General features: G+C 37.4%; 1 protein-coding gene across 1 annotated transcript in view; it reads right to left on the bottom strand.

Annotated features, from left to right (window-relative positions):
- The window catches only part of LOC128016668 (neural-cadherin-like), a 242,598-nt gene that overhangs the window by 106,341 nt on the left and 111,917 nt on the right, over positions 1–24,340 (bottom strand). The window contains exon 7 of the mRNA XM_052601356.1: positions 4,532–4,674. Coding sequence (XP_052457316.1) covers positions 4,532–4,674 — 143 coding nt within the window. The remainder of the gene's footprint in view (positions 1–4,531; positions 4,675–24,340) is intronic.

Here is a 24,340-nt window from a genome sequence, read left to right as displayed (position 1 = left end):
TGGTTAAAGAATAATAATAATAATAATAATAATAATAAAAACTTCAAAACGTGACTTTTTTCAGGATTTTTGATCAATAGAAAGTTAATTTGAAATAAAAATCTTTTGTAACAGCATTAATATCTCTTTACTGTCAATGTTGATCAACTTAATGCTTCCTTGATGAATAAAACTGTTAATAATTAAACTGTTATTTAATTGTAGTGTATACTCAAACGTAAGGTATTATACAAATAGACATGTGCAGGTATTTGGTAATGTAATATATCACTGTAATGAATATGCACAATATGTTATCTTAGCACTTCTAAATACCATTAATAATTAAATATTACAAATTATTCAGAATGTTGAATGCATTTTAAGAATACCATTCCCATCAACTGGTCGAAATCACAGACTGTATAAAAACATGGACGTAGTGTTCATGACGCCACCCATGGGTTTCCAAAGAGCGAGCCCACCTAGTTTGATGGCGGTGACAGCAGCGACAAACCACCTGTCACTGAAGTGGCCGCACCCTTAATTATGCAGGACTTTAAGGCTTAATATGATTTAAACAAATGAGTAAAAAAAAAAATACCCCCCCTCACAGTTGTCATGGAGGTCAAAATTTTTTTAACTAGGCTGTAAACATGTTTTTTCTGCTGTAAAGTTGGGCATTTTAACATAGGGAGTCTATGGGACTTACTCCTTTTTGCAGCCAGCCTCAAGCAGCCAGTCGATGAACTGCAGTTTTAGTCACTTCCTTGTTGGCTTCATGAGAGAGAGAAGGAGGTTGCCGCTCGGTCAAAATGCACAATACTGCTGTATGCTGCTTGAAAGACGCATGTGCGCTCTGATGTAAACAAGCATGAATGAGAAGAACATGGGGAGATGTGCTGAATGAAAGCACATTCACTCTCTAACAGCAGATGACGCTAAACTGCAGAAAATGCAGCCCTTCTGGAAACCCCATAAATAAAGCAGCTCTGCTACTTTCTAAAAAATATTAAAATAATTTATAAAAGCCATTCAGATTAGTGTATTCTCTATGATGTTCATCACAGTGCCAAATACTTAAGTATTTAGACTTAACAGGCTATTTATTTTCAACTTTTTTTTTCTTTTTCTTTTAATCTGGATTGCAAAATGCTTTAGATATTGTTTGAAAGCGTTTTGATTCTTTATTGTTCATTCACACTTCACATTAGGGCTCTATTAGTTAACATTAGTTAATTCTTTAGTTAACATAAACTACCAATGAAAAATTCTTCAGAACATTCATTAATCTTAGGTATTCCGATATTTAAGTAACACATTGAAAAATCTAAATTTGCAACTGTGTTATTTAATGAGCTAACATGAACTAAGACTTGTATTTTTTAACAAAGATTAATAACTTCAGTAGCAAATGTAGCTATTGATCACTGAGAATGTTAATGCATTAACTAATGAGATCTTATTGTTAAGTGATACCTATGGGTCCTTATAGTTCTTTTGCACTTTAATCTGCGTAAAACTTTTAACTTTAAATATTTTTTCTGTATTTTTTTTATTGTACTTAAATGTTCGGTTATTTTTGTTATAAAAAACAGTTATTTAACCATTTATACTGTATTATGCCTAAATTCCAGTACCATGGTAATACCATATACCATGATAACATCATAAGCAATTAATCACAGAAGGAGAATTTGATACTGGCATATCCCTAAATACAAATATAGCATTATACACAAATTCAATGCATAATGTGAAGGCATTAAAATTCCTCTGCAGGTTTATTAAAATAGTGTAAGTGACACTTAGCTGTAGCTTATCCCATTTATCCCATGGTCTCTTGCCAGCACTGACAAGTCATTGATGTGTGCAGCACACTGTCTTAACTCATTTTCATTAGTTATTTTGACTATTTAGCTATTCATTAGATCAAGTTCTTCTGTTCTGTCACTAACTCTTTTGGCAGTTCAATAATCTCTGTAATAATCTTGATACTCTTTTCATGCCTTTTGCAAGACGTTGCACTATTTCATGCTTTTATCTTCAGAAATATCTTTCTTCTTCATATTGCATGAAAACTCTTTAGAGAACATTTAGAAAGGGGGTGGTGAGTTTATATACCTGCTTACTACAATGAACAAAGATTTCAATCCATAATGGTTTCAAGAGACTGAAGGACAGCAACTATAACTATATATATATATATATATATATATATATATATATATATATATATATATATATATATATATATATATATATATATATATATATATATATATATATATATATATATATATATATATATATTCTATGGATTGCTGGACACATCCTGAGCATCCTTAATTACACAATTTATCAGCTTTGTGCAATGTTAACAGCCTGTCAGCCAAATATCCTTGCTTGCAGCCTTTTCTCTTTTTCAATTCATTTCTCCATTTCCAGACATTTGGATGTTGGAACCTTGTTTAACACGAGGCCTTTTAGCAGGACAAATAACAAAGGAAAATCAAAACACTACAAATAACAGGAAAATAAAAACGCTTTACAGGTCCTGTGTGCTGGCGATGATCTGGCTGATTATCCGCATAAACACTATGCTGCCGTACCGGTAAATACATCCTTCATGGAACGGATGCAGTCTTAGTATTTATGTCTTTAATACAAAAGGCCTGATCATATTATTGAATTTGCTGTTTGAATCCTTAAAGGGGTATTAAATCAAACTGAGTACATTCCTCTGTGAGTTAAAGTAAATTAACAACGAGCGCCAAGCGTCTTAGCCCTGCTTCGCACCAACAAAAACAACCTAACAGAGGAGAGGCTCTAATGAATGATAGAGGGAATTTCAGGAGAGACGGAGATCTGATGAGCCATAGAAGGGGCAATAAAGGAAAGCTTTGATCTTTAGAGGAGAGAAAAGGAGGAAAATGCAGGTAAGGGAATCAACAGAGACACTCTTCAAGGAACCGCAGTGCTTCCAATGAAGCGGTGCATGTTTGAATCACCTGAATAAAGCACTAAATTGGAGCACTGTGAACATAAGCAGCAAACATATTTTGTGAGAAGGACAAGTGAAGTCCTACTTCAATCAAAATTCTTTCAATCAAAGAATGTCTAACTCGTTCACTGTTGAGGAGAGTGTGGTGTGTGAAGTTATGAGCTGTTTAGCACATGCTGTTACTTTGAGAAGTTAAGAAATTTGTATTTGTAGTTGAAAATAAGTATTATATTTACTGAGCCATTACTAAATATCTTCAAAACTGAAGGAGATAAACAGACTCTACACTTTCTTATTAGTTAACAGAAATGTGCAAATGCCTAGCAAAAGGTTCTGTAATCTTCAAGGGACTCAGAGTGTCTGATCTGTACACACACACGGTTTCTAAAGCATATACTTATAATCAAACTAAAATGCTTACAACTGGATCTTTCATATTTCCCATTTCTTATTTATGCTTTAGAGTTAGGAAAAAATAAAATTAAAATAAAATATTTAAAATAAAAAGAAAATGCTGGCTATACTTACTCAGAACTGTGATTTCATTTCTTGCAATTGCAACTTTATTCCTAACAACTGACTTTATTTCTCACAATATAAAATGCTCTCTCTTTCTCTCTCTCTAGACTCTAAGGCAGAAATAGGATTTCATATTAACAGTTTTTTTCTTGTGTGGGTGTTTTAACTGTAACCTTTAACAGTTTTGCCAAAATAAACTATTTACAATAATTACCTATTTATAATTTGTCACTAGCAAGGAAATGTGATTAATGGCAATCATACATGGTAACTTTTCAACTGACTTGAAATGTAACTTTGATACACTGAAGCATTATTGATGTCTGTATTTTTGTAATGTACTTATAAAAACATTGAAGAACTAGTGTGATCTAACATACAGCACATTATGTACTTGACTGTTCAAACAGATGTTGCTGTTGATTTCACTCACTCTCCTGCCATTGTGGATTTTACCGTTTACCATATGTTCACACTAAACATTGTGTCTTCATTTAACCCTTAAGGATCCTTCAGATTAAAGATCATCCAACATAATTTCCCATCCTCTCTATACTGGGTATTCTAACAATAAAAGTGTCTGTTTACTATCGGAGCTGTGATGCAGCAGTGATGTACTGTGTGCACTGGTGTTGTGGTTTTCACATTAGAACACAAGTTTAAGTTTGGCCTGCACATTTTTCATGTCTAGACCTCGCTCTCCTACATTAAAAATATATATATAGGACTTCTTTGGGATCTTAATATATGTACACATCAAAATAAGGATAAGACTATTGTTTTAATAGCTGCCCTGCTGTGATCACTCTTCCATGAAATAACAATTAGTTATTAAATATTAATAAATTATAATTATTCATATTTAAATAACTTAAGTATAAAATGATGCAATGCAATGTAAAGAGTTTGAAAGAAAGCACTGAATTAAGACTTTTCTACTGCACTGCTCCTTAGTGAGTGTTCATACAGCGTAAAACGTCTGTCAGAGAGATCAGAAGAGTAATATTAAATCTTCAAAGGATGTCTCACCTTTCTGGCTGTCGATGACAAAGTTGCCCTCCTGGTTGCCTGCTGTAATTTTGTATGTGATCCCATCTCCATCTGGGTCCTTGGCCAGGACTGTTGCAACCAGGGTGTTGGGCCCTGCATCCTCGGAGACAAAGGTCCGATACCTGTTTTTGAACACACATAGGCAACTTACAACACTGCTTGGCTAAATAAAAGCTATAAAAGTAATCATGTTTGTGACTATCATTACACATGCAGTGTTTACCAATGATATGTTGACTAACAGTGTTTCCTAAAGTTTTTTTTTTTTAAGTAAAAAAAAAAAAACAGAAAACAATATCTACATAGGTTCTGTTAAAAAAAATTTGATTATAAATTTTTAAAAAAAGTTGAAAACGTGTGAAGAGTTTTGTCAAGTTTGTCAAGTTATGTCTATAAAAAAAAATGCTGTGTTTTGGGAAGTTTGCAGCTTAAGCTGTTGTGGTGATCATTCACATTGCTCCCTATAATACACCCGGCGCAATGCGACGGAAGACTCATTAGTTTCAGTCCGGCACCGTTCGTATTTTCCCATCCAGCGCCACGTCGTTTAATTAGCAAATGCATTTGCGCCCATTTGTGCACCCATGGGCGTGCTGGTCTAAAAAAAAGAGGTGTGCTGAGGCGAATTGCTGGCGGAATGCTATTTTAAGGAGTTGAAAATAGACTGCGCCATAGACCAACTCAAACCTGGTGTAAAGTCTGGCACAAAGTTATTTATTTGGGTCCGCAACACGCGCAGATGCTGCTTATTAAACACAGGGACACACAGCAGCAAACAAACATGCCAAATAGTAAAAATTAAAGCAGCTCCGTTTCATCTCAGAGACGCGTTCTGTCTTTGCGCTTGCCAAATTCAGCCATGTAAATAGCAAATCCATCAAGGCACGAGCGCAACTGACTCTTAAAGGGAATGGAAGATGAGACTCTGATTGGTTTATTGCACATAACGCCCAAAAAACACCCATTACTCATTAAGAGAATATGGACAACTCATTTAGACCATGCGCTTGGGCGCACCAACCATTTTTCCGTCGTTAAAAAAGCAAAAATGGATTTGGACATTTCCTAAGTCCACCTGTGCCATGCACTTTACACTTTGCGATTAGATAATTAAAATAGGGCCCATCGTTTCTAGATATCAGTGATCAGTTGCATTTTAAATAATTGCTAATAGCATAAGAGTCAGGACCGTCTCCTCCTGAGGAGTCTGCTACAGAATCGTGTCAGCACCAGTGCAGAGCTTGCTCAGGAATGGCAGCAGGTTGGTGTGAGAGCATCTGCACGGACAGTGAAGCTAAGACTTTTGGACAACAGCCTGGTGTCAACAAGAGTAGCAAAGTAGCCACTCTCCAAAAAAAAAAAAAAAAATTTCAAGGACAGACTGAAATTCTGCAGGAAGGATTGGGCAGCAGAAGATTGGTGCAAAGTTATTTTCTCTGAAGCCCCCTTCCAACTGTTTGGGACATCTGGAAAACAAATTGTTCAGAGAAGAAAAGGTGAACACTACATGAGCCCTTTGATGTGCCAACAGTGGAGCATCCTGAGATCATCCATGTGTAGGGCTGCTTTTCAACCAAGGAAGTGTGTTCTCTCATAATTCTGCCCGAAAACACTGCCATGAATAAAGAATGGTATCAAAATGCCCTACAAGAGTGACTTCTTCCAACAATTTATGAGCAATTTGGTGATGATCTATGCATTTTCTAGCATGATTGAAATTTTGGATACATGGCCAGGCAACTCCCTGGATCTCAATCCCCAAGAGAACCTGTGGTCAGTCCTCAAAAGAAAGTGAACTAGCAGAAGTCGACAAATTGTGATCAACTCCAGAGAGGGAACGTAGTGAAGTATTTTTACTTTACTCAAGTAAATTTAAAAGGTATCTGTAGATTATCAGAGTGTTTTTCTTTTGAAAACTTTACTTCAATACATTCCAAAGCATAATTTCATACTTTTTACTGCACAACTTTTTACTTCACTCAGCTTTACAGAAACTCGCTGATCAGATCACAGAGACAGAACAACAAAACCCGGACTCCGTTTTAATCATTTTTGGGGACTTTAATAATGCCAATCTCTCCCGTGAACTGCCAAAATACATACTGCCACCAGAGACAGTAACATATTGGATCACTGTTACACCACAATAAAGGATGCATATCACTCTATTCCATGAGCAGCTTTCGGGTGGTCTGATCACTGTCTGGTTAATTTTATACCGACCTACAAGATGAAACTTAAATCTTCCAAACCTGTAGTAAAGAAGTTGAAGAGATAGACAAGTGAAACAGAGCAGGATTTACAAGCTTGTTTTGACCTCACTGATTTGAGTGTTTTTGAAGCTGTTAACACCGATCTGGGCGAACACATATTAGTTTTTGTGAGGATATATGCATTTCTACCAGGACTTATTTAACATTCAACAATGATAATTTTTATACCAGCCTGTCTGAAAATCTGTGCTGACCAGCTGGCCCCCATCTTTTCACAGATCTTCAACAGATCTCTGGACTTGTGTGAAGTGCCTTCCTGCTTCAAACGCTCCACCATCATCCCTGTTCCAAAGAAAACCAAGATAACAGGACTTAAGGACTACAGACCTGTGGCTCTAACGTCTGTCATCATGAAGTCGTTTGAAAAACTGGTCCTGGCTTATTTGAAGGACATCACTGGACCCTTACTGGGCCCCCTGCAGTTTGCTTACTGAGCCATGGATGATGCAATCAAAATGGGATTGTACTTCATCCTGCATCTGGACAAAACAGGGACTTAAGTGAGGATCCTGTTTGTGGACTTTAATCCGGCTTTTGAACACCTTCATCCCAACAGCCCTCCAGATCAGTCTGACCCAACTTTCTGTTCCAAGCTCTATCTGACAGTGGATCACCAGCTTTCTGACAGATAGGCAACAGTTAGAGAGACTGGGGAAATTCATGTCAAACAACTGCTCCACCAACACTGGTGCCCCTCAGGGATGTGTTCTCTCCCCACTGCAGTTCTTGCTGTACACCAACGACTGCACCTCTAAAGACCCTTCTGTCAAGCTCCTGAAATTTTAAGACAACCCTACAGTCATCGGCCTCATCCAGGATGGTGACGAGTCTGCTAACAGACAAGAGGTTGAGCAGCTAGCTGTCTGGTGCAGTCTTAACAACCTGGAGCTGAACATGCTCAAAGCAGTGGAGATGATCGTGGACTTCAGAAGAAACCCCCTGCACTCCTCCCACTCAATATCATGAACAGCACTGTGGCTGCAGTGGAGTCATTCAGATTCCTGGGAACCACCATCTCTCAGGACCTGAAGTGGGACAATTACATTGACTCCATTGTGAAAAAGGCCCAACAAAGGTTGTACTTCCTCGCCAGCTTAGGAAGTTTTACCGGCCACAGGAGATGCTGAAACAGTTCTACTCAGCCGTCATTGAGTCTGTACTGTGTACTTCAATAACTGTCTGGTTTGGTTCAGCAACAAAATCAGACAGCAGAAGACTACAGAGAACGGTTCGGACTGCTGAAAGGATTATTGGTACTCGCCTGCTCACCCTTCAATAACTGTATACATCCAGAGTGAGGAAAAGGGCTCAGAAAATCACTCTGGATCCCTCACATCCAAGTTGCCCCTTTTTTGAACTTTTGCCATCTGGCTGGCGCTTCAGAGCTGCAAATACCAGGAGAGTCAGGCACAATAACAGTTTCTTCAATATCCTTAAATTTTATTTGTTACCCGTCCATCCTGGTACATCCCTGCATCTTACTCAATCCTATTCCATTATCGTTTATAGCACAATTGTTTATACACTTATTTATTAAAACAAATTAATTATATGCTCAAGCATAATTTGCAATAAAGCTCTTCTGATTCTGATTCTGACTACATTTCATAAATTAAAGTTGTTGTTGTTTAACCTTTAATACTTAAGAAAATTAAAACATTTAGTACGTTCATACATGTCCCGGCCAGGATTTGAATATTGCCTAAAAAATCCAGAGCAGTTTGACCAATAACATGCAGGTATTGTGCATAATCGACCAATCATGGGGTTGCGTGTGAGAAGGTGAGATCTAGAGGGAATGATCAAAGCGATGGAAAATTCGACTTGAAGCGTTGCTGTGCACAAAAAAAAAAAAAAAAAAAAAAAGTGTGCCAGGTCCCACTTTATATTAGGTGGCCTTAACTACTATGTACTTACATAAAAAAGTACAATGTACTTATTGTGTTCATTTTGTATTGTAAAACACTTTTGCTGCTATTGAGGTGGGATAGGGGTAAGGTTAGAGAGAGGGTTGGAGGTATGGGTAAGTTTAAGGGTGGGTTAAGGTGTAAAGTATGGGTCAACAGTGTAATTACAAATGTAATTACAGAAATTAAATACAGATGTAATTACATGTAGTTTTTTTTAAAATATTAGTACAATGTAAAAACATGTACACAATAAGTACATTGTACTCAATTATTAATTAAAATGTAAGTACATAGTATTTAAGGCCACTTAATATAAAGTGGGTCCGCTCTCCTATTTATAGCTCTCATGAATGTTACACAACGATCAACCTGCACAGTGCAAATAGCCAAAACAAGGACATTTTAGACATTATTAAAATCCTGGCTGGGACGTGTTCCGTATGAACCCTGTATGGCCACCCTATATATATTTCTAATGTAATTAAGTAATACATGATATTTAATATGAAACTTTGCAAAGTGCATTAAAAAATACAATATTATGTTTTGAATTAAAGTTTTCAAAAAAAAAAAAAAAAGCAAAAAAATTTAATAAATAATAATAAACAGATAAATTACTGACACTTCAAAAGTACTTTTACTGTAGAATAAAAATACTTCACTACAGTCTGCCTCTGATCAACTCCGAGAACTAATAAGGCAAGAATGGATCGCAATCAGTCAGGATTTGGTCCGGAATCTAATATCCAGCATGCCAGAGTGAATTGCAGAGGTTATGAAGAACAAAGGTCAACCCTGTAAAAATTGACTCATTTTATTATTGTCACGGGCAGGAGCATGAAGCGAGGAATGAGGAGACCAGGAGTACAAAACCAAGGAGTCTAATTATCTTTCAGGGAATCACACGCAGACCAGGAATGGTAAATGGACTGCATTTATATAGCGCTTTCAACAGACCACATGGCCATCCAAATCGCTTTACAATTTGCCACACATTCACCCATTCACACACCGACTGCGGTGTCTGCCATTCAAGGCGCCATCCAGCTCATCTGGAGCAGCTGGGGTTATGTGTCTTGCTCAATGACGCCTCGACACTTGGTCAGGTGGAGTCGGGGATTGAACCACCAACCTTCCGGTTTGTAGACAACCTACATGAACCACTGAGCCACTGCCGCCCCGTAAATAGACATCACCAGGAAAACAGGGAAGTGAACACTCTTTAACTACAGACAATTGGGACTACCGACTAGACAAACCTGGATTCAATCAAAACAAATGGGGAACACCTGGAATGAAATCAAAGCACGGGAGACAGAAACTGGGTCACAGAGCACATGTGGAACAAAATACAACTAAAACATGGGACATAGTCAGAAAATTATTATTTATTCATTTATTTTTTTACCAATAAAAGCCTTTAAGACTTGTTTTTCAGTATATCATAGAAACATGTGTAAAAAATAATCTATAAATACTGAGTAGCAGACTTTGCAAAACAAAAATGATGTCACTGCCGAAACTTTTGGCCATGACTGTATATATATATATGTGTGTGTGTGTGTGTGTGTACACCTAAGTATAAGTCGCATCAGTCCAAAAATATGTCATGACGAGGAAAAAAACATATATAAGTTGCACTGGACTATAAGTCGCATTTATTTAGAACCAAGAACCAAGAGAAAACATTACCGTCTACAGCCGCGAGAGAGTGCTCAATGCTGCTCAGTGTAGGCTACAGGAGCATATATATATATATAAATTATTATTGATGATAAGAAATGACAAAATAACAGTATTTATTTTAAATATAAATCTTTTGCGACATTAAAAATGTTTTTACTGTCACTTTTGAACAATAAAAAGAGGTATATATATATATGACTCTTAAAGACCTTAAATGTTGGTGGTGCATTTACATTAACCAAGAGAGGAATAGCCTCTTGATTTCATTAGGCTACAGGGACACAAATGATACTCACCCCCCCCACATTTCAAAATCTGAGTTTTGTCCCCCTCACTACTTCCCAATTTCAGATTTTGTTTTGCATTGCCTGCCAAATTAATCCATTCTGAAACTTTTAAATGCATAATTACATTTTTAAAAACGAAGTGCAGGTTCCGAAAGTTGGTCGTTTTGTCGCTATGGTTACACACACACATGCACCGTTGGCGGTGCGCTTAAAGTCTGTCAGTTGTGCAGTTACCCAAAATCTCCTGAATGAAGTTAAAACCCATCATGCCACTGGATTAAATAAAATAGACTAGCAAATATACAGGAGGCTGCCTTATAAACGAGTGTGTGGAGGATATTGTCATTTCGCAGTAAGGTTTTGATGGCGTCATTTACTTATAAGGAGGGCTAAACTCCAGTCCAAAAGGTGGCGCTAATGCACATAAAACGGTTTATTTTATTTATGCTTCGGCAGCCGGTGTTTATTTCTTGTTTGTAAATGTAACCAACCCTAACATAGTAGGAAAGAAAAACGTGGAAGTAAAAATACTGAAATAAACACTGATCAGGGATTACATAGTTTTGGTGGTTTTGAGTGCATTTGGGCGGTTTTTGAACAGTTTTTGGGCTGGAGTAAATCAATTTTTTTATTTTATGTGTGTAAAACACGCAAATGATAGCTAATGTGAATGTGAATTCAGTGTGCCATTAATACATGTCCATAGAAGTAACAGTAGTCAAAATGTTCACACAGAGATGAGTATCCTACAATACTTTAAGAGGAAGAGGACAGATAGCTATGGATAGCTACATACAATATGTTCTAAAATTCACATAGTAAAAGTACTTTAGATCAGTAAAATTAGGCCAATGGCATGTCATCAGAGTTTGCATTGAAACCAGTTCTGTGTCCTCAAACATGTTACTTTCCTAGACAGGAGATGAAAAGGCCACAGAACAGGGAGAGTTAGGTCCAAGTGTGAAACAGGTAATGGGAATATGACAGAATGCAAATTGTTGTAGGATAAAAGAATACATGGGTACTGTATCCAAATAATTTAACTAGTTGTTGTTATGATTACCGTATTTTCTATAATACTATTATATTGACTATAAGTCACACTTTTTTCATAGTTTGGCTGGTCCCGACTTATAGTCAGATGCAACTTATTTATCAAAATTAATTTGACATGAACCAAGAGAAATGAATCAAGTTTAAACATTACCGTCTCCAAACTAATGAAGTTTGAAGTTTGTTACAGCGAAAGCTTTTTAGATAAAGGCAACTTGAAGAAACTGACAGCTCTGACCACCTTCAGTGACTCAAGCCTCAAGACTGACCTCCAGCTGTATAACAAACACACACACACACACACACACACACAAACACACACAAAAAAAAAAAAAATAGACAGAAACAAATAGAAGCTCACGCGGGGACAAAGTACATTGTAACAAAGTACAAGTGGGGGAGAGTGAATTAGACCACCCCTCCAATGTACAATAATAAAACAAAAGAAAAACATTTGAACTAGTTTTCTCAAAAGGGCTGTTAGCAGACAAAGCCAACACATTTCATGCTAAGCCTTTCTTGCCAAAACCACACTCACACTTCATCACATCTGAAACAATGCTGTCATTGGAACAGCACCTCGTGGCGACAAGACAAACAGTGCCTCCACATCTGCACAGCGTGCTGTCATTTGAGAAGAGAGAAAAGCGATGACAGACTGTGAGATACTTCCATAGTCTCAGCCACCATTCAGTATTATTCAGTTACCAAGATTTCATTAAAGTCACATAGGCTGCACACTGATGGACTTTTTGTTTTGACAGAGTGCGAGACATTTCCTCTTGATCTAAGAAAGACATTGAAGGTATATCAGACCTGTTAAAGGTCAACTGCCCCTGATGCCAGATTGACAACGTGTTCTGGATTCAGCCAGTTAAGTAATTAATCCGAAACATCTTGCATAGAAAACTGTTGCTTGTGTGCAGGCTGTGAATACTGATACCTCTATGAAACCTTAAGATTCAATAAATGCCAGTTTGGCTAAATCTGTTCATAAATAAACAAATAGGCAAAGCCACTGAGGCATTCAAAGGTAGAACTTTTATAAGACTGAGACAAACATAAATCAAGAGTTCTGTAAAACAAAGTTGGCTTAAACTCTCATAAGCCAACAAACATCCATATTTCTTTCACCATAGTTTGAATTTGAATGCCTGGGTTAAAAGGATTGATCCCCTAAAATAAACTTCTGTCATCATTTACTCACCTTCATTTCATTCCAAACCTGCTGTTTCTGTTTTTCTTGTGAAGGCAAAAGGTGAATTCCTGAAAAAATATTCATAAGAAGTATCCTCAAGCTTACTGATACCTTTGTGTCATGAAAAGTGCAAAACTGAAGCTCTCTGGTATGTTCATGAGGAAAGATGTATAATCCTTGAACAAGTCTTTAAGAGTCAAATATAATAAAATCCAGATGACTCAGTTGCTCCAGTTCAACAAACACATCTGAATAATTCATTTAAAAATCTAATCTTGTTTTTGAGTTCATCTTAACGATGCAGTTCACTGGAGGGAAAGATCATACGGGCAATATTTTCATCTAAGTTGTGAACTTATTTTATGCAAAAAGGCATTACATTAGAAAACTAATTTTCAAACAAAGCAGTTTCCATCCAATGAATTCAAGAGAACAATTTTTTTCAATGTTACCAATTACTTGTATTTTAGAGTGTGCAGATAAATGCTCATACAAACTAGGTTACGGCAAGGTTTTTGATGCACATAATAGGAATACATTCAGTAATATATTTCAATTGTTCTACAACTATATGCATTCAACAAAAAAAAAGTAGGAGTACGCATTTCAGTGGTTTTACTTGCATCTAGATGCATCCATTCAGGATTTTGCAATATCTCAAAATTTGAATAAAAATGTGTGGATGGAAACCCAATAAGTTTAGGACAACACAAACTGGACTTAAAAAAAAAGAACATTATCAGTCTCTGTCAATCTTAACAAGAGTCCAGATATAAAAGTGAAAGCAATACTGATTTACCAAACAGAAGATGGATTGAAGGATACAGAGATGGAAATCCAACAGAAAGGTCGAAACAAGACGATAAAGAGGAATGAAAGCTCAAGAATGAAGAGTAGGCACCATTCAAAGCACAGGAAATGACAGATATAGAAACAGACAGAATGACAGAGGGTAAGAGAGCTTGAGCCCATCATCTCACCCTGTGTAGGGCTGATTGATGGCTAACAGAGGGAAGGTGACAGGCGTTTCATGTAGGTGATTTATGTCATCCATGGAGACACCATTGCTTGCACTTTTTCACCCTGTCATTGCACCCCGGCGCTGACACACGTGTGACATCCACGACCTGTAATCTGTTAGAAGTCTCAAAGATCTGAGATTGCGTGCTCACACACACAAACAAACAGAGATCCTCACCTACAAAAAACATAGACACACAAACACACACACATCAGCTCATGCAATCTCAGACACACACACGTTCAGAGACATAAGTCAAAGGGTTTGTTAGCTCTGAGGATCTGTTGAGCACAGGCTTTGAGAAAACCTGTCACGGACTAACCATAAAAAAAACGCCTCGCTTATGTCTCCCTTTCTAAGCCATCGCCATGGCAACAGCGCAGGTGATGGGTCTTGTGACAGTGACTGACAGCTCGTAGAGGCCACTTTGTTTGAAGAACATTAACCAGTCAGACAAGTGAAATGTCGGTTTTGTCTGCATTCACTGTATACGTCCACTCATTATGTCAGCTATCAATCAGATAACAACTTTTCAGTTGCTGAAGCCTCGAAAGACATCCATCAACGCAACAAAACAAAGGAGATGTGCAAACACCAATGATCACAAAAGAATGCTGAAGCTGGGCTCCCAATTATTTTTGACCAAATTTGCAGCAAGCACAACTACGAGGACTGTCTGTATTGCTGCTTATTAACATGTCCTGTGGCTTTAGGCACAGCAAAGAAAGCCCAGGCCAGTGCGTAATAAACATCACTCAATCCATCTTACTTTTTGTCCATGGTCAGGTTGGTGCCAGTAAACAGATCTGGTAATGATGTACTGGGCAAATGCTATGGTGTGAGTGACAAGGCTCATTTTCAGGCGAACTGAAGGAGCCCTGCGCCTTGAAGCGGAGGGTTTGGGCAAATTAGTCTGCCTGAATGGAACAAACAACAGTGACAGACATTGCAATTTACTCAATTACAGACCTGACACATATAGGCTATCCTGTTCACAGAAATTATGTTGGATAGAGAAATTGAGTCTTTTCTGTTTGAGGAAAGGATGGGTTTTCAGAAAGGCTATACGTTTCAGAGAGGATGTGAAAGGGACATCACAGGGACATCTCAGGGTCTGTGGGGAAGTTAAAATGCAAAAAAATTGTATAAAAATGTTATATTCCTTATTATTTTAAAACGTATTTACCGTACTTGAGATGAAACAGCTGATTTCTTTCTGCACATTATCTTCTGAAATCATTCTAATGTGCGTATTTGCTGCTCAAGAAAACAGTTAAAAACAGTTGTGCTGTTGAATATTTTTGTGGAAACCATTATACCTTTTAGCAACCATTTATTTGAAATAGAAATATTTTGTAAAGTTAAAAAATGTTTCTATTGTCACTTCTGATGAATTTAATGCATCCTTGCTTTCTAAAAGTTATTTTTTTCTTTCTTTCTAAAATAAATAACTAAATAAATAAATACATATAAAATAGGCAATGTAGGTGTTCAGGCAGGTAGAGAGGGGGGAAATTCATAAGAAATCTGCTTTTTAGAAGCCTGGTCTAATTACATCAAATTGTTCTTACATATCACCTCTTATCATGAAAACAATAAAAAATTATTGAAATATTTGCTTTGATTTTTCATTGACATTTATCAATGAATATGACAAAATGTTGTCTGAATATAAAGGATATTTTCAAGTGTAAAAAGCAGTCTGAATACTAAAGTCATCATTTTTATGCAGTGTAAACAAAGTCTCACAGCCCAAATTAGAGGTAAAGTAGCTAATTCAGATAATAATTCAGTGTCACAAAGAGCAAGTCTAATTACATTACAGCTATTAACAATCCACATTTAAGTATTTAATGAATCGGTTATAAAGAAATGCATGGACCTTCTCAAGTGCAAAAGTCCTCAACTATTACTTGCATGCTCACCTAATAAAAACTGAAATAACCCAAGATGTCAAAAAGAGGTGATATACAAGTTTCCACCTATAATGCTGAGAGGAAATCAGATTTTGTGTAGAATTTTTAGGAATGCAGCACGTATCATATGAGGCTAAATTTCTCAAAATGTCTACTGAAGGCACATTTTAGCTGTTTTCAAAAGCAGTTTAGTAGCAAGAATGCTTCTTTGCTCAACATGAAGCATCATTCGAAACCCATTTTGTTTTCATAATGTGATGCATTTCTGAGTGAAACAGGATATTCTGTGAGGAAAAAAAAGTAAGTGGTTTTAGGGGCAGGGTTGTAAAATAAAAGGAGCGGGTGATGTCAGTCAAGAAGAATAATCACTGCAGACGATGTACAAGTAATTACAATTTGTTTAAAATGTTCTTTTTTTTTTCTTTTTTTGGAATAAAATGCACGAATGGATGCAGCATGTTCAATAACACCATGTGTATAAAGAAAGTAAATAGGGTCATTTGTGATTTTAAACTGACTTTAATGTTTAAAGTAGACTCCTAAGCCATTCACATCTCAAACTCATGCTCTTGGGTATAACCATGGAGTAACAGATGCACACACCAGAATACAAATGTATAAAGTAATTAAAAAAGGCATTTTAGGGGACTGGAAACAAAACATCTGCCTGTCTCTCTCATTCTTTTTTGGACCCTCTGACCGAAGCCTTTCTACCCACCCTCCACCCGCTTCCATTCTTGGTTTCTCCAGCTTCAGCTGAATGCACGGCTGATTGAATCTGCCTCTCTTATTCAGTGAGCTCTCTGCCAGAAAATCAGTCAATTAAAATGGCCAAGGGCCATAGCTCTGCCAACAAGATGGAAAAAAAAACAACAACAATAACAGTCTGCAGTCAGCACAACAGAAATATCAGCAAAATGAAAGGCAAATTAATACAGCAACTGAGGTAAGACCTCATTGTCAAGGTCTACACAAGGGGAGTTGAAGAAAAGGAAAGAATAGAACACATAATCAGGAAGATAACACTGTAGCTTTTGTTGCTTATGAGTAGAACAACAGAAGACTGTTCATTCTCAAAGCAAATCAAACAATGACTGTCTAAAATTATGATTACATATAATTGTTATAATAATGCTGAAAAACTAACATACATTTTACTTGATTATTGTAGTTTTTAATGTTACAATCATTAACTTTTGGGAACTAATAAAGGTGATGCTTGTAACTTTCAAAACAAATGTTATCCTTCTATATCATCTTTAATAATCATCATATTTTAATCCATCTTTTTGGATGAAAATTGTTTAAATACTTTTTCTTTTGAAAATAATCTCATGCTTAAAATGGCTTGAATATAACTATCATGACACTCTTACCTAATCCAGTTTACACAGTAACATGAATATGCAAATTAGTCCCCACGTCCACACCTAATCACACAATCTCAGACTACCTGCTTCACTTTCACTCAGTTACCTGAAGAAGTAAACACTACACAATGGCAAGTGGAAATACTAAATTAATTAAACCATATATGTTTGAACCATAAGATGATTCCGAAGAAAAATAGGAAACAAACTATACAGAGTTGTCTTCAAGTTGATGTATCACTTTTATGTGACACATGTCTCACATGTCATATGTTATATAAAGATGACAATAACATTTGCAGGCAACAGCTTATGGCAACACTACTGGCATGGCCATAGTATAAAAGGGTACTGGAGGATCATGTCATTGCTCTGTCAGGCAGTGTTGCCAAGTTGTTAGGCTCTCGGTGAGCTTCCTTGGGCAAGAGTTTAGAGAGTACTCTGCTCCCTTGGGCTCAGGGTTGTCAGATGTCAGGTTGATTAGGCTCTTCTTAGCCTCCCTGATGAGCTGCCATAAAGGTTGAATGTGGCAGTACTTCTCTCATTTTAGGAGTTAATTTGCCGAGTATTCCGCTCCCTATTGAGAGTGAGGAGTCACGTGCTGTTTTTGGGCTGATTTGGGCGGGGTCTGAGCCAGTCAGCCATGATGGTAGGACATGCTATCGATTGCCAGGGGCAATGCCTTCAGAACTTCACAAAGGCACGACTAAACATTTCAGAGCTCTTTAATTTGTGTGCATTTTTTATGGCGGCGGAACAGAGACGGATCTACGAATACGTGAAAGAAAAGGAAGAAAGTAAAGCAATGCAAAAGATAAGTCGAAAGAAAGGGGACCTTACAGGAACGAGCTCACACCATGCGCAAAACAGCAGGCATCCAAAATATTGACCCATACGAGCTCCCTGAAGCGAAATGGCACAGAGACACGGACCATATACCTCCATGCACACATATGGACATTGCGAATTATCTTGTTTACGATGTAAGTCACCTCGTTACAATCTAGTGTTTACGAAATAGTCACAGTTATTTAAGTTACTCTGTCATTTTGGTCAAGAAGTGTCTACTAAATGCAATGTGTAATTACAACACGCTAAAACGCATGTTAATTTACTTACTTTGGTCAGTACAACGCAGTTTCCATCACCTGGAGGCTTGTACGTAAGATGGACCCAGACAAGGCAGAAAGCCTTGTAACTTTCCAAAGACTTGTGGCTTTTAAACTCATGCATTGTGTAGTAACTTACATCAAAAACGAGATAATTCACAATGTCCATATGTGCGTGGAGGTAAATGGTCCAGGTCTCTGTGCCATTCCGCTGCAGGGAGCTCATATGGGTTGATATGTTGGATGCCTGAGAGCTTCTCAAAATACATCTGTTATGCGCTTGGTGTAACCTAAAAAAATTACATTGTTCCTATGTTTTCCATATGTATCGTGCGAGGTACTGGAGAAGCTTTTTAACGCAGCAGTAACTTCCAGGCATGATAAAACAGTGCAGAATTGCGAGAACCTCCTCTACTACCGAGTTAACAACACATGTAAACAATCATGTTTTGTCCTGCCAAGATGGCAGAGACTGTGATATCGAGGGGAGGAGCTCTGTGCTATGACGACAACTCCTCATTCTCAATAGCTCAGTTTGTTGATATAACTAGGTATTAGGTATTACTTTGTGAGTCGTTATATTGAGTACTCCACTCTCTGGAGCTCTGTGCTGCAACTGGTTCGAGTTGTCAGGCTCTCCTTGAGCCTCCTTGATAAGCTGAACTTTAGGCTGAGCTTTGCAGTGTTCCTCTCACTTTAGAGCAGGGGTGTGAAACTCAGTTCCAGGTGGGCCGGAGCCCTGCATAGTTTAGATTCCACCCTAATTAAAAACATCTGATACAACTAATCAAGTCCTTCAGACTTATTTGAAAACTACATGGAATGTATGATGGAGCAGGGTTGGAACTAAACTGAGGAATTGAGTATGACACCTCTGCTCAAGAGGGTTGTTATAATAAGTACTCTGCTACCTAAGAACTCAGTAGGCTTTCTGTGAGTGAGTGAAGGTGGTTTCGCTAAGTACTTCTCTCCATAAAGTGGTGAGTGTTATACTACTCCCCTTGTTGAGAGGGTCATTATGATTGAGTATTCGTTCCTGAGAGCTCTCATTATACACATGGGTGAGCATGTTCAGTACTCCTCTCACATTAAAGAGCTGTTATGTTGAGGACTACGCTTCTCTGGAGCTCCACGCTGCAGCGGGTTCAAGTTCTTAGGCTCTATGTGAGCCTCCTTGATAGCAGCCTTTAAGGTTAAGCATGTAGTACTGCCCTTGCTCTCGTTATGATGAGTGCTTTGCTCCTTAAGATGTTGAGCGCTATAATACTTCCCACATTTTGAGGGTCACTATGTTGAGTATTTGTTCCCAAAAGCATGTGTGAGCATGTTCAGTACACCTCTCATCTCTTCACTCTTTGGAGCTCTATACTGCAGCTGGTTCAAGTTGTTAGGTTCTCTGTGAGCCCCCTTGATAAGGTCTCCTTTAATTTGAGCTTGGCAGTACTCCGTCACTTGTAAGGGTCGTTATCCTGAGTACTCCCTATAGTAGTGAGTATGATAGTACTCCTTTCACTTTGAGGGTCATTATACCAAGTACTTTCTCCTGGGAGCTCTATCATGTGCATTGGTTGAGTGGGATTAGTACTCCTCTCACTTTAGGGGGTTGTCATGCCAAGCACTTTGCACCCTAAAGCTCTGCATGCAGCAGTATTAGGTTGTCAGGCCTTCTAGCCTCCATGTAACTTTTTTTTGTATGAGGGCAGATCAGCCTTTTAACAGGTTGAGTGTGTATATATTAACCAGACACCTGACCATATCCCCTATTTAGATATGATTCCAAGCCTTTGAAATCTGCCCAGGGACAAAGCTTCTTTTCTCTTGGCTGCTAGCAGGTAAGTTCCTATAGGGCATGCAGCTTTGACTTTTTGGCCAAAGGGGATATTGTCACTAACAGCCATCAAGCGGCGACCCAGATGATCTCCTGTGAAGTGCTTAGTGCTGGCCTTTTACATAATTTGGCATGCATTCTCCTCAGCATGGCAGAGTGGGTATTTCATTCCCCATAGAGACCTCTAGAGAACACAGTGCAAATTCCCTGAAAAGGAATGTCTCAGATTAGGCATGTAACCATGGTTCCCTGAGAGGGAATGAGAAACTGTGTCCCCACGCCATGCCCCTGGGATGCCTGCTCTGTGTCCTTCAGATGAAGAAGTGGATGGTGTGCTCCTCCAGTACCCTTTTATTCTATGGTCAAACAGATAGTGACGTCATAGGGTGTTGCGAGCCAATGTTATTGTTGTGTTTATACATGTGCTTTGGACACCGTGTCATGCTGATGGTGTTCCCCATAGCAACCTATAGAAGACGCAGTGTCTCTTTCCCTGTTAGGGAACCATGGTAACATGCGTAACCTGAGACCTTTTGTTCTACAACTTTATTTTTTATTTATTTTTTTTATTTTTTTTATTGTTTCCTTTATGTGTTTCAGCTATTTGGGTGTGTGTGCCATTATTAAAATATGTTTCTCTCTCGTGAGTGTCTTCTTACACTTATTAAAACTAAATTGATAATTATTTTATATAAATGCTTACACCGTTTTTAATGACCACTTCATACATGTAACCACATTTGTAATTGCAGTTAAGGTTAGTAGAACCACCACTAGCCCAGAATGCAAATTCAGAGCATAAGCTCAACTATAAGATTTCTTTACACACATTCAGAAAAAAAAAAAATATGAAAAATTATACATTAGGCTATGGGTACTGTAGCTTGTCACTGGGACAGTATCCTCAAAAAGACACCTTTGTAACTTTACCCCTAAAGGGTTTGTGATGTTACCATAAGTGTACATATCAAGGCCGTTGCTAGTGGGGTGAAATATGGTGATGATTAAAGGGGCCCAGAAAACAAAACTACTTTGTTTTTGCCTTCCAAAAGAAAACACGACTAGAAATCATGTCTAGTCGCTCGGGCCAGTCAAAGCTTCACAATATGTTGAGAGGCGTAACATTTCCGTCTTGCACTTGAGGCATTCAGCCAATCACAATGCATTGGATAGCTGGCCAATCACAGCATACCTCGCTTGTCAGAGAGATGAGCCTTGTGAAAATTGACGTGTTTCAGAAGGCGGGGCATAGAGGAGAAACAATAATGTTCAGTATGTGGAAAATAATGTTTTTTTTTTTTTTTTCTTAAACCGCATAAACACATTTCATTACACCAAATACACAAATTAATGTTCTTTTTAGCAACCTCATATGACCCCTTTAAAAAAAATTGGGACCACAAATTATTCAGACACTTTGACCTGACCATGTTTTGCGAGTTTTTTCTTTAATTGCTAATGCAACCTTTTTACACCACAGACAAAATTAAGTGTTGCTTGGTAATTGGTCGACAAAGTATTACAATTTGTGTAAATATTTTCATACTAGCAATTGTCTACATTTTTGGTTGATTGTAATCCATTACATTCCTTTCTATCAAAGTTAGCTGACATTATCAAGATTAATTTGTTAACTCTTCTTGTCACATTTTGTTACCATTATCTAAAGTATAGCAAATAAACTCTGATAATGTAAGCAATGTTGAAGGTGTCTGAATAAATTTTGGTTTGATTGCACATTTAATGTTTACATTGAAGACTAAGCAGTGCTATTTTACATTTGATTATTCAGTTTCTGTACCTGGACACCTACAATCTTGAAAAAACTTAAACATTGTGTAAATAGCAAAAATAAATAAGTAGAGCAAACATACAAATTAAACAAATTTAAAGTTTCAAACAGGGCCCACTGGTCCAACCTGCACTGAGGCCCCACAAACCCCAGCTATGGCCCTGGTACATATTACTAATCTAGGGGAAGTCATGGCCTAATGGTTAGAAAGTCAAACTTGTAACCCAAAGGTTGCAGGTTTGAGTCTCAGCACCAGCAGGGATTGCAGGTGGGGAGGAGTGAATGACCAGTGTTCTCTTCCATCCTCAATGCCATTATTAAGGTTAGACCCTTTAGCAAGGCACCAAACCAACAACTGTTCTTTTGAACATATTTTTCATATCATCTTAATGGTGAGGAGGTTTCCCATACAATGCCATGATGAATATAGTCATATTGTTCTCTTTGTGTTTTTTCCTTTGAGGGTGGCGATGTTACATGTCAAGATCTTCCAACCAGCCACACTGAACCAAAATGTTAACAAATGTTGTCAATATTATCCTCAACAACAGCTCAAGAATTTATTAAACAACAAATTCAACAATCATTTAAGATAGTATAGCTATTAAAAATCTACACTTGCACTAAAGCCTTCAACAGACTTTTTTTCCATATAAAAAAAAAAACTAACAAAAACAAAAATAATATATATATATATATATATATATATATATATATATATATATATATATATATATATATATATATATATATATATATATATATAATTTCTCCTATATTACCTATATTATCTCATCACACATCATAGTGGGTCATTAAGTGTAAACACAAAATCCTTGAGTAACAACTATCAGCCAATGTTTATGCCAAACATTATTGGCGAATGTAATATAACACTGGGCACATAAGTTGGACACATTTTCATCTCATATACACTTTCCATAATTGCTCTAATCTCCTTAACGTCCAGGTACAGGAAGCAGTGTATTGTTTTAATTTCATTGATACTTAATAGTTAATATTTAGTTTATATTTGGAAATACATTTTATTTTAATATTATTCTGCTTTCATGTTAATTTTAGTTAAAGTTTAAGTAATTTTATAGTTTTTTAAAATATAATCTCTCTCTCTCTTTCTCTCTCTCTCTCTCTCTCTCTCTCTCTCTCTCTCTCTCTCTCTCTATATATATATATATATATATATATATATATATATATATATATATATATATATATATATATACGTGTATATATATATATACGTGTATATATATATATATATATATATATATATATATATATATATATATATATTAGGGGTGTAACGATACGCGTATTCGTATTGAACCGTTCGGTACGACGCTTTCCGTTCGGTACGCGGTACGCATTATGTATACCGAACGGTTCGTTGGAGTAATTAATTATATTTGAAAAAAAAAAAAAAGAGAGAGAGAGAGAAATATAATGATATGCGTTCAACAAGGTAGCCCAATAACCCAAACAACGTAACAGGCAACGCCCCTGACACTCCCGAAGAAGAAAAAAACACCATCTTATATGTTTATGTTAGGCTACTCAGCAGGCGCTCGCTCACTCAGTACGCGCTGAAGGCTCGTTGCAAAATAGCCAATGCGTTTAACAGACTAGAAATGAGAAGATCCTCCAATAACCAACAGGTCTGGTGTTTGGGTGCACTTTGGATTCCCTTTAAGCTATAATGGTGATGGCAAGAGAGTGGTGGATAAAAAAACAACGGTATGTCGCATCTGCAACATGACAGGGTACACCAGCGGGAATAAAAAAAAAATATGCGTCAGTACTATCTGGGAAAAGACGAAAAAAAGGAGAAACATGCACGCAGCAAACTATCCCTGCAGCATTTAGAAACTATAGCTTACAGGGAATCCAACCCAAACACCAGACCTGTTGGTTATTTTAGGATCTTATATTTCTGGTCTGTTAAAGGCATTCGACATTTTGCAACGAGCCTTCAGCGCGTGCTGAGTGAGCGAGCGCCTTAGGGGCCGTTCACATATCGTGCCTAAAAACGCATGGAAAACGCTAAGCGCGTCTTTCTCCTCCTTTCCAAAGCGCTTGGGCAGAAGCGCTCATGAGGCGTCTGTCTTTGCTAAGCAACAATGACGTGCTCTCTCCATGAGACACGGAAATTTCAGCGAAGGATAAATGGATTTGCAGCTCTAAAAATCGCTTGCAGTAGCTCTGCTACTAAATTTATTTCAAAATTGCAATCCATATACAACTATGATCAGCTGATCCTTCATCTTGGCTGAGCTCTCAACGTTGTTACGGGAAAGGATGAAGCTGATTGGTTAGTTCTTGTCACA

This window comes from Carassius gibelio, chromosome A7 (genome assembly GCF_023724105.1).
Source record: "Carassius gibelio isolate Cgi1373 ecotype wild population from Czech Republic chromosome A7, carGib1.2-hapl.c, whole genome shotgun sequence".
NCBI lineage: Eukaryota > Metazoa > Chordata > Actinopteri > Cypriniformes > Cyprinidae > Carassius > Carassius gibelio.
Note: the sequence above shows the minus strand (reverse complement) of the source record. Positions and strands in the feature narration are given on the sequence as shown.